The sequence below is a fragment of the Gracilinanus agilis genome, chromosome 2 (assembly GCF_016433145.1).
Source record: "Gracilinanus agilis isolate LMUSP501 chromosome 2, AgileGrace, whole genome shotgun sequence".
In the NCBI taxonomy this organism is placed as follows: Eukaryota; Metazoa; Chordata; class Mammalia; order Didelphimorphia; family Didelphidae; genus Gracilinanus; species Gracilinanus agilis.
The window spans coordinates 311,352,494-311,364,139 of record NC_058131.1 but is presented as its reverse complement, the minus strand read 5'-3'; the positions used below and the strand labels follow the sequence as shown (position 1 = coordinate 311,364,139).

General features: G+C 40.5%; 1 protein-coding gene across 1 annotated transcript in view; it reads left to right on the top strand.

Moving 5' to 3' along the window:
• Positions 1-328: 328 nt before the first annotated feature.
• PEPD (peptidase D) overlaps positions 329-11,646 on the top strand; it is a 263,825-nt gene continuing 252,507 nt past the window's right edge. The window contains exon 1 of the mRNA XM_044664186.1: positions 329-362. Coding sequence (XP_044520121.1) covers positions 346-362 — 17 coding nt within the window. The 5' untranslated portion in view covers positions 329-345. The remainder of the gene's footprint in view (positions 363-11,646) is intronic.

Here is an 11,646-nt window from a genome sequence, read left to right as displayed (position 1 = left end):
GTCGATCTCCGAACCTAAACTCAGCACTGGGCTTCTAATTCCAAAGATCAGCCACGCCCCAAAGTACTAGCCCCTCCCTTGCCCCGCCCCCCTGAGTGGCCCCGCCCCGGGAGCCGTGGTCCTATGGACAGTTTGTCTCTGGAGCAAGACAACTTACACCCAGAAAGATCCTCAAGCCCTTCATCCTAGAGCCGCCCATAGCCCCGCCTCTCGCATCCCAGGACCCAATCACATGAGCGCCAGGTCGAGTTCCACCTCCCCCCCTTTCACCTCCGGCAGAAAAACCTGTGGTCAGCTGACCGTCCCTTCAGAGCACGTGACGAGCGATTGCACAGCTGGGCTAACATGGCTGTGGCCGGGGGGTAAGTGCGGAGTCCTATGCCGTCTTCGTTGGCTTTTCGGGAGTTCCTGGACCCCCTGGTTCTGGAGTCGCCTGAAGGCACGGGGACACCCAGGACCAGCTGTTAGGGAGGGTACAGGGCGCATTCTGGGGATTCTGGGGGAATCGGTGACAGCTACTGCTTCATTCCACCCCTTCAACCCCCTCCAACCCCCCTCCCCTTGCTCCCTGCCCCTGCTTAATTTTCCATTTCCGGGAATAGAGGCCGCTGTGGGGCCTGAGGGGTTGCATTTGTGTGCTTCTGTGTGTTTTGTGTATTCTTCCCTTCTCTCCCCGAATCCTTTTCCTTTCAAGGGAACATTCTTACTCGGAACTTGAGTCTAAGAGATTTTAGAGCATGGAGGCTCTACCAAACCTTCCCCCCCCCACCCCTCCAATCCCGCACTCTCTGGACTGAGAATCTCGCTTTATATTTCACAGAAAAAAAAATTGAGGCCATTAATTTACCTGAATTTCCTCTTCTCCCCTTGTCCCCATCGCCTGTCACTCTTATACCTTCTGTCACCATCTCTTGGCACATCTGTCACATAAGATGAAGAGGCCTTACCCCTTGTCAAGGTTAATAGTTCCACTTGCTCAGGTGATCATATGCCATCCCTTCTCCTCCAGCAGATTGACACCTCTATCATCCTACTCTTTCACTTATTTTCAATCTCTTCCTGTGTAATGGTTCATTTGCTACTGCTTACTAACATGCCCCTATCTCTTGCATCCAGGAAAAAAAAATGGCACTTGATTCTACTCTCCCCACCAATTACTGTCCTATATCTCCTCTGCCCTTTGTATCTAAACTCTTTGAAAATGTCAGCAGTAGCTAGCGCCTTCACTTTCTCTCCTCTCACTTTTTAACCCTTTACAATCAGGGTTCTGACAGAATCATTTCACTGAAATGGCTCTCCAAGTTACTAATGATTTCTTTAAAAAAACAAACTTTTTTTTTAACCCTTACCTTCTCTTAGAATCAATACTGTGTATTGGTTCCAAGGCAGAAGAGTGGGAAGGGCTAGGCAAGGGGAGTTAAGTGACTTTCCCAGGGTCACACAGCTAGGAAGTGTCTGAGGCCAGATTCGAACCTAGGACCTCCCATCTCTAGGTCTGTCTCTTTCTACTAAGCCATCCAGTTACCCCCTTAATGATTTTTTAGTTCTTAAATTTAATGGCCTTTTCTCAGTTCTCATTCATTGTTCTGCAGCCTTTGACACTGTTGATCATTCCTCCTTGATACTATTCCCTTCTGGTTTTCCTCCTTATCTGATGGCTCCTTCTCCTTCTTTGCTGGATCTTCCTTCAGATCACACCTAAACATAGGTATTTTTTAGGTGTTTTTTTTTTAATCTTGGGCCCTCTTCTCTCTCTCTACTACTTTATTTGGTAATCTTGCCAACTTCCATGGATTTAATTATCATCTCTATGCTAGGGATTTTCGAAATTATCTATCCTTCCTCAAACACACTTATTGATCTCCAGGTTCGCAATGTCCAACTGCCTTTCAGACGTCTTGAATTGGATGCTTAGTAGACATATTAAACTCAATGTGTCAAAAACCAAACTTATTATTTTTCCCCTTTCTACCTTCCCTGTTACTATTGAGGGCATTGCTACCCTCTCTGTCTTTATTTTTTTTTCTTTTTTTTTAAACATTTATTAATATTCATTTTTAACCTGTTTACATACTTTATGCCCCTACTTTCCCCTTCACCCCTCCCCCCTCTCACCCCACCTATGGCCGACGCACATTTCCACTGGTTGTAACATGTGTCCTTGTTCTCTCTGTCTTTAGACTTGAAACCTAGGAGTTAGCCTGGACTCATCACTATCTTCCATATCAAAGTTGTTGCCAGGGTCTGTTGATTTTTCTTTGAAACATCTTTCAAATATGCTCCCTTCTCTCCTCTGACACTGATACTACTCATTACTTATCATCTCACACTTGGATTATTGGCATAGCCTGTTGGAAGGTCTGCCTACCTCAGGTTTCTCTTTACTCCAGTCCATCCTTCCTTCAGCCATGAAAGTGATATTTCTCAAGTATGGGTTCCATCCTCTTACCCCATCAGTTAACTCTAGTGGATCCCTGTTGCCTCCTTGCTCTATTTGGCATTCAAAGCCCTCTCCTTCCTTTCTAGTCTCTGTAGACTTTATTCCCTGACACGTACTCTTTAATCCAATTACATTGGCCTGGCTGTTTCATAGACAAGAGATGTGTCTCTTAGCTCAAGGGATTTTCTCTGGCTTTCTCTTTGCTTAGAATGTTCTCTCTCTTCTGCTCCAAATACAGATCTCTGGAGCCTTTTAGAGGAAGGCTTCCCCAGATTGTCTTCTTTCTAGTGCCTTTCCTCTGTTAATTATTTACTATTTGTCCTGTATGTAGCTTGCTTTGTATATACTTGTTTGCATGTTGTCCCCTCCCCAACTAGACCATAAGCTTGTTGAGGGCAAAGACTCTTTTGCATCTTTTTGTATCTCCCAACATCTAGCACAGTGCCTGGCACATTGTAGGTGCTTAGTTAATGTTGGTTGAGTCCAACCTCTTCCTTTTATGAAAATGAGAAAATAGAAATTAAGTGGCAAAGAGGAGAGCATACCATTCATGGTCAGAAGCTTGGTTCAAATTCTGGTTCTGTTACCTACCAACTGTGTAACTCAAATGCCACCTACACACCAGGAAACTTCCCATAATAACTCTTGAAAAATTCATATCCCTATTAATTTGTTCCTCTTTGTTATGCTTGACATGTAATATAGAATTTTAAGTGCCTTGACTGCAGGAACTGAAATTATCTAAATTTTTAAATTTCCCTTTCATCAGTCCTCTTTATATTTTAGGTCCCTAATTCAACTTTGTTATTTTGACTGTGGAAAACTCAGTTAATACCTCTGAGCCTTATTTTCTCTTCTATAAAATGAGAAAGTTGGACTAGTTGATCTTGAAGGTTTATTTAAATCCTATTGGGCCCAGAGAAAGGAAGTGATTTAGACAAAGTTGACTTGTGAGTCAGTGGCAAAAGCATAACTAATACCCAGATCTTTTGGGTTTCAGTTTTGGTTTACTGACTGCCATGTACAAATCCTGAAGGAGAGACGTGACAAAAAGGGATGGTCTCAGGTTTCTGTCTCAGCTGAGAGAATCCTGGTTATGGCCTCTTAGCAGGCCTCTATAATTCTTTAACTGGGTCTGGTATCCTTATGGGTAGAATTACACATATGCTCACTGGACACCTTAGAGCAGAGACAGGAGTATTCCTGATTCCTGGGAGCAGTAAATCTATAGGAAGCTTTGGACCAGTTTTGGTGGAGCTATTCTTTTTTTTTTTTTTTTTTAAAGTAGATTGATTTTTCCAGGTGGCTTTATTTATTCATTTATTTATTTATTTATTTATTTTTACCTCGGCATCCCACTTTTTTATTCATGCTTTCTTTTCTTTTCTTTTTCTTTTTTTTAAAGTTTTAATAATATTTATTTTTTAGAAAAGTTAATATGGTTACATGATTCATGCTCTTACTTTCCCCTTCACCCCCTGACCTCCCCCCTCCCCACCATAGCCCATGCGCATTTCCGCTGGTTTTAACATGTGTCATTGATCAAGACCTATTTCCAAATTGTTGATAGTTGCCTTGATGTGGTAGTTTTCGAGTCTATATCCCTAGTCATGTCCACCTCAACCCATGTGTTCAAGCAGTTGTTTTTCTTCTGTTTCCTCTCCTGCAGTTCTTCCTCTGAATGTGAGCAGTGTTCTTTTCCATAAATCCCTCAGAATTGTCCTGGGTCATTGCATTGCTGCTAGTACAGAAGTCCATTACATTCTATTTTACCACAGTGTATTGGTCTCTGTATACAATGTTCTTCTGGCTCTGCTCCTTTCACTCTGCATCAATTCCTGGAGGTCTTTCCAGTTCACATGGAATTCCTCTAGTTTATTATTCCTTTGAGCGCGATAGTATTCCTTCACCAGCATATACCACAATTTGTTCAGCCATTCCCCAATAGAGGGGCTATACCCTCACTTTCCAATTTTTTGCCACCACAAAGAGCACAGCTATAAATATTTTTGTACAAGTCTGTTTATCTATGATCTCTTTGGGGTACAAACCAACAATGGTATGGCTGGATCAAAGTATGGCTGGATCAAAGGGAAGGCATTCTTTTATAGCCCTTTGAGCATAGTTCCAAATTGCCTTCCAGAATGGTTGGATCAGCTCACAACTTGGTGGAATTGTTCTGTTCCCAATGCTGAGAACATTTTTTGCATGTCCCATCCCCTCTGTCCAGTGGCCCAAAACAAGCACTTACTCCCTCTGGTGTGGGGGGGATCACAGACAGCTTGTAGTTGCCCTCTGGGTATGGGAACTCTGGCAAAAACTTTTGACAATGCTGCCCTAGACCATAGAAAGGAAGGGATCCAGGATTCAATCTAAAGGACTGAAGTGCTATTTTACAGGTGAGGAAACTGAGGCTGAGAGGTTAAGTTGCTTGCCCAGGGTCATACAGCTAAGTTAAGCCCCTTCAAGACAATTCAGGTATCTCCTATATAGTCTTTTGGGTTCCCCACAGTTGCTAGTATGTTTATCTTGTTTATATTTTCTAAATATGTATGTTTCTCCCAACACAGTGTAAGTTCATTGAGGGCAAAGACTTCACTTTTGTCTTTGTATTGTCAGTACCTAGCATACATTAAGTCTAATTTGTTGCACTTAATGCTTATTCATTAATCCAGTGTTTAAGATGGGATTCAAATTTAGGCCTTCCTGACTCCAAGTTCAGCACTCAAAGAATTGACCTTTCTCCTCATTTAGTTAATTTCAGCTCTTTTTTCTTTTAGTTGCACAAAAAAATATGAAATCTAATAAAATTAGACTAAGATGGGGTTGTAATGAATGATTCCTTATCCCCATTCCCCCACCTTCCATTGCATGAGTTGAATTCTTTGTTATCTTGAATTCTGAGTCTGGGTCTTAATAGCTCTCTGGTTATGATGGTAAAAGACAAAGTGGTTTGAGACTCAAAGCAATCTCTTGCTTCCAGGAAGAGGCAGACTCTTAGAAGAATACTTTTGTTGATTTTGAGGATTTGGAAGGGAACAGATTTTTAGTGTAGTTTATAGGATAAATTTGCCCCAAAGACCAAGAAAAGACATAGATTTTTGGAAAAAATCAATCTATTAGTCATTAGACATTTATTAAATATCTATTATGTGCCAGGCACTTGGCTAGGTACTGGGAATACAAAAGAAAAAAGTCAAAAGACATTCTCTGCCCTCAGTGAGCTTAGAATCTAATGGGGGAGACAAAAGGCAAATAAATATATACAAAACAAGCTCTATATAAGACAAACAGTAAATAATTAAAAAGAGAACCAAAGCCCTGGAATTAAGGTTGGGGAATGTGAGACTTTAGTTGGGACTTAAAAGAAAGCTAAATGAGAAAGGAGAGAATTCTAGACTTGAGGCACAACTAGAGAAAATCCTGGGACCCAAAAGATAAGAATCTTGTTTGTGAAACAGCCAGGAAGTTAGTATCATCCTCACTGAACTAAAGAGTACTTGTCAGGGAGTAAAATATAAGAAGACTGGAAAGACAGAAGAAGCTAGTTTATAAAGGGCATTGAATGCCAAAAGGAGTAAGAAGGCCACAGGGAGTTGCCAGAGGGGATGACATGTGGGAGAGGACATACCTGTGCTTTAGGAAAAATCACTTTAGTTGCTGAATGGAGTGGAGAAAAAGACTTGAGGCAGGCTGACCCACTAGTAGGCTATGGCAGTAATCTATATGTGAGGTAATAAATGGTGGCAGTGTCAGAAGAAAGAAGGGGACATATTTGAAAGATGTGGCAAAGGAGAAATCGGTAGGCCTAGGCAACAGCTTGGATATGGGAGATAAGAAGTAATGTGGAGTCCAGGATGACTCCTAGGTTTCAAGCCTAAGGGACTGGGAGATGTATTGTTCTCCACAGTAATAAGGAAGGTAGAAGTAGAGAGAGTTAGTGGGAAAGACAGGGAGTTTGGTTTGGGACATTTTGAGTTTAAGATGTCTACATCCATTTTGATATGCCTAAAAGGTTGTTGGAGATGTGAGATTGTAGGTCAGCAGAGAGATTGGGGCAAGATAATCATCAGTATAGAGATGATAATTAAATCCATGGGAAATGACGAGATCACCAAATGATATAGTAGAGACTGAAAAAAAAAGAGGACTCTGAAGGACACATGTTTAGAGGTTGTTACCTGGAGGAAGATCTAACCGAGGTGATAGAGACAGTACAGGGCCCATGGATTTAGATTGCACTAGATTTAGTAGAATTATACAGCTGTGTTGAGACTAAATGAGTAGAAAGAACTGTCTACATGGCCTCTAGACCTTGTACCTAGGATTAATCAGCAGTCTTGGGGTCTGAATGATTCTTTCTGATACTTCTTTGTTCAGTTTCAGTTATGTCCATCTCTTTGTGATCTCATTTTGGGCTTTCTTGAGAAAGATTCTAAAGTGGTTTGCCATTTCCTTCTCCAGCTCATTTTAGATGAGAAAACTGAGACAAACAAAGTTAAGTGACTTGTCGAGGGTCAGACAGCTGGGTGTATCTGAGGCCAGATTTGAACTGAGGAAGATGAGACTTCCTGACTTCACTCTGTATGTACCCCTAGCTAAAACTTATTAGTTGAATGAGTCTCAGTTTCCTTAACTTTAAAATGAGTATATTACTATTATCTCACAGGAGTTATTATGAAGAAAGCTATTTGTAAACAGCACCATAAAAATGTGAGCATTTATATCTATAGATATTCCCCACTGCCTGTAGTAAAGAAAATATGGTTACTTTTTTTTTTTTAAAAACTCATACTTACCTTCTGTCTTAGAAACAGTGCTGTGTATTGGTTCAAAGGCAGAAGAGCAGTAAGGGCTAGGCGATGGGAGTTAAGTGACTTGCCCAGGGTCACATAGCTAGGAAGTGTCTGAAGTCAGATTTGAACCTAGGACCTCCTATCTCTAGGCCAGACTTTTAATCCACTGAGTCATTTAGCTGCCCCCAATGCAGTTACTTTTAAGAAGGTTAGACTGATTGTGTTAATGCTCAGATGATCTAGAATTAGAGGGAGAGTGATGGAGAGGATTGACAAGGCTGTAACCGCTAGAGAGACCCTCCACATCCTGGATAGTGTCAGCAAAGTCAAGATTTAATAGCCAGTTCACTGCTAGCATCCCAGAGAAGGGACAGAAATTTTGGATTTAAATAGACAGACTTTGGTGCCTGACGCCTCTTAACTCAGGTGTAGATCTCGAGCTCTGAACACTACAGGTTTCTTTTGACACTCACTATTTCTGTGACTTTGGGCAGGTCACAACCTCCTGGGGCTTCACTTTCCTTATCTTTAAATGAAGGGCTTGGCTCTGAGGTTCTTTTCAGCTAGAGATCTCTGATTTTAAGTACAATCCTAGATTGTCATTCCAAGAGTTACATATAATATAAGCATACATTTGAGACAACGGCAAGTCTCAAGGGGAGATAATTCATAGGCATCACTGAAGTAACTTTTAAGAATTTATCCTGCAAATATTTTAAGCGCCTATTTCTATTGAAGGAACTGGACTACTCAGATGAAAAGAGGGGTTTTCTTTTCCCATGCTCATTCTCCAGGCAGAAGGAAATGAAATGTTCTTGAAGGGAAAGAAAGTTTCCTATGCCCTGGTTACCACAGTGGCAGTAAACCACTTTTTATTCTCTCTTTCTTATATGCCTAAATCCCAGGTCCCTCATTCTGCTAGTGTGCTGGGGTGCTGGTGCTGGGATGATAGATCCTGGGCTGGGAATATTAACTTTCCTGTCCACTTTCCCCTTTGACTTCTCTTTTCTAGTCATGGGATCACAGGATTAGAGGTAGATTAGACATCATTAGATCCAGCTATTTCATTTTACTGACCAGGAAACTGAGGCCCAAGATAATGACACTATTTGCTGTAGGTCTCACAGATATTAAATTTTAGAGCTGCGATTTGATCCCTGTCCTTCTGACTCTAACTCAAGTGCTCTTTCTCTCTGCTCTGCTGGTTGTCTTGGCCTATCCTTAATCTATTCTGCAAATCCTAGATGGCTGAGTTTCCTACAGCTTAAAACATGTTAATCCTCAACCCTACTCTTTACTATTTATAGGATAAAGTTCATATTCATCCACCTGGCATTCAGGGTCTCTGTAATTTATACTTATACTGCCTTTCCACCATTATTTGCTATTTCTCCTTTCTACACAGTCAAGTGCTCTAGGTAAACTTGAACTATGCTTCATTTCTATATAGGCCTTGCAATTTCTTATCTCCCTTATCTTAGGGCATATTCTGTTTACTCCACCTGGAATGCCTTTCTCCCAACTGAAAGCATATACACACATGCCTAGGCTACTCATCTTTTATTCTCCCAGCTAAAGTGCCACCTCTTCCATGAAGCCTTTTTTGAATTATTCCTTTCCTCTGAATTATATAAAGCACTTGCCACTTTCTGCAGTGTGAGTTACTTGTTATTCTCATCACATCTAATAAATTATATGTGCCCTGAGAAGCAGAGAACATGTCTTATTCCCCTGGGTTGCAGCCCCTAGCACAGAACCTTGTACATAGTAGGTGCTTAATAAGTTTTGTTGAATTTCTGAAGAATGCAAAATGATTTAAAATTCAGCTAACACAACATTCTGCAATCCCCTGAACATTCTGGTTAGAGGCTCTGCTTTAATTGACAAGAAGAGAGAATTCTTTTTGTGAAATCTTGTGAAATAGGATTAAACTAAAAAATAACTTAATGAGTTGTCGTCAGGGTCTGTGTAGCTGCCAAAAGCTGTTCTTGCTATGTTAAGAAATAACTAGGTTACAGAGCTACTGAGGTCCTTAGTTACTCTGCTGGGTAGCTCTGATTTTCTTATATTCAGCTCTGGTTACTAGTTTATATTGCACCGGTTTTCACCTTTTTGCCAGTATTGCACCTTTTCCACCTAGAACTTTGTTCTTTTTCTGAGGCTGAGCCTGGACTGCTGATTTGGGGTGGCGTGAGAAGTGTTCAGAAGGTAGCCTTTTTTTTTTTTTTTTTTTTAAAGAAGTGATTTGAGCTCACTGCTTCCTCTTTCTTTTCCTCAGGACTTAAGGGTTAAGGATAACCTTAGGAAGGATCCCTTGTTCCCAGGTTTCTGCATTACTTATAGCCTTTCACAGGTTTGATTTTCTGTACTTAAAAATGTATTTCTGGGGCAGTTAGGTAGCACAGTGGATAGAGTTGCCAGGCCTGGAGTCTGGAGGACCTGGGTTCAAATTTGGCCTCAAACTCTTCCTAGCTGTGATATCTTGGGCAAGTCACTTAACCCAGATTGTCTTGCCTTTACCACACTTCTGTCTGAGAACTGATACTAAGACAGAAGGATAGGGGATAATTTATTTCTTTGGATCATCCAGACTTCATCCTTCTAGAATCCTTTTTTAAAAGGCATTTGGGCAGTGGACAGGACTTGAGTTTCAAAATGGAAAGAAGAAAGGATACAGAAATGTGGGGGAATGCATGCCACCCTACCAATAAAGCATTATAAAAAGAAAGTTATAAATGTTTTATTAGTTTACTTTTGCTGTGTTTGCAGCAAGAAATTGTCAGGTTTATATTTTTTGGATGCTAAGGTCCTAGAGGAGTTTGATTTCTATTGTGATAAATTATATACTGGCTTTCAACCAATCTGTGATTTCTGTGCAAGTCTTGTAATAATTAATGTGATTGGAACATTGCTCTTGAACTTAAGGTCATTTGGTTACTTTTCCTTTTCTCACCATCTTAGCACTGGATTGGCATACTACAGTAATAATGTAATTGAGTACAGCCCTCTGATCAATTTCAGAAGCAGAAAAAAACAAAGGAAATGATCTTCCAGTAGAGAGAAATGTCTTCAGGAAGGAGGCTTGAAAGAGAATCATAGGCTCAGTGGATAAGAGAATGAAGCCTGGAGACAAGGAGATCCGGGGCTTTAAATCTGGCCTCAGACGTTTCTTAGCTTTGTGACCTGGGCAAATCATTTAACCCCAATTACTTAGCCCTTAGTACTCTTTTGCCTTGGAACTGATACTTAGTATGAATTCTAAGAGGGAAAATAAGAGTTTAAGAAAAAAAGAAAGAAAGAGAATCAGAGAATTGAAGTTGAAGTTTGAATTTTGGTCATTAGTGCTTTATATGAAGACTTTGGAGGGAGTGTCTATATCTGTGTTGCTAAATTGTAAATACAAAATAGGGAGTATAAATCTGACCACACAGGCCTTTTAGTAAACTCTAGCATTCCTTGTTGTCTCAAGGATCAAATTTTTTTTAAAAATCCTCTATTTGGTTTTTAAAGCCTTTCAAAATCTGGCCCCTTCCTATCTTTCCAGTCTTCTTACATCTTACCAATGTTTTCTGCAATCCAGTGCCAGTGACTTCCTTGCTAATTCTTGATTGATCATTGATTATTCTTCCTCCCTTCACCTGATACTCCCATCTCCCAACTCTGGATATTTTTACTGGCTTTCCCCATGCCAGGCATTCTTTCCCTCTTCATTTTCACCTCCTACCTTCTTTAATTCCTTTAAGCCCCAGCTAAAATCCCACTTTATACAAAAAGTATTTTCTGATCCACCTTAATGCTAGCACCTTTTATCTGTTGATTATTTCCTATTTATCCTGTATATCTCTTATTAGTGTGTCATTATTTGAATATTGTCTCCCTCTTTAGATGGTGAGTTCCTTGAGAGCAGGGACTGTCTTTTGACTTTATATGTTTAACAGTGTTTAGTATAGTTCTTGGCACGAACTTGGTGCTTAATAAATGCTTGTTAATTTAACTTAAATATGATTGTAGTCTTCTGCATTTCTTTATCAAAATAGACAAGGCAGGATCTTTTCATTCTCTCATATTTCTTTTGTCAGATATATACAGTACTGGTACCACGGGCAGTGAAGACTTTTCATGGATGAACTTTCTCAGCTGAATTCTTGGCAGCTTGTTCCTTGTTTGGGAGTTTAAGATTCTAGATGCCCTCATTAAATAGCAAATACAAATGAGAAGCACTGCTGTGTACCCAGATGGCCTGCTTGATCATCTTGGCCAAGTAGGGTTCTGGCCCCATGATAGCCTCATTCCAAAATGGCCTGAGCCTCAGCCGGGAGAGTAGGACACAGGATTAGGCATCTAGGACTGGATTGGATTTAGAGCAGGGATCAAAAATAAGCTTGTCTGTGTTCATCTTCATTGATCTGA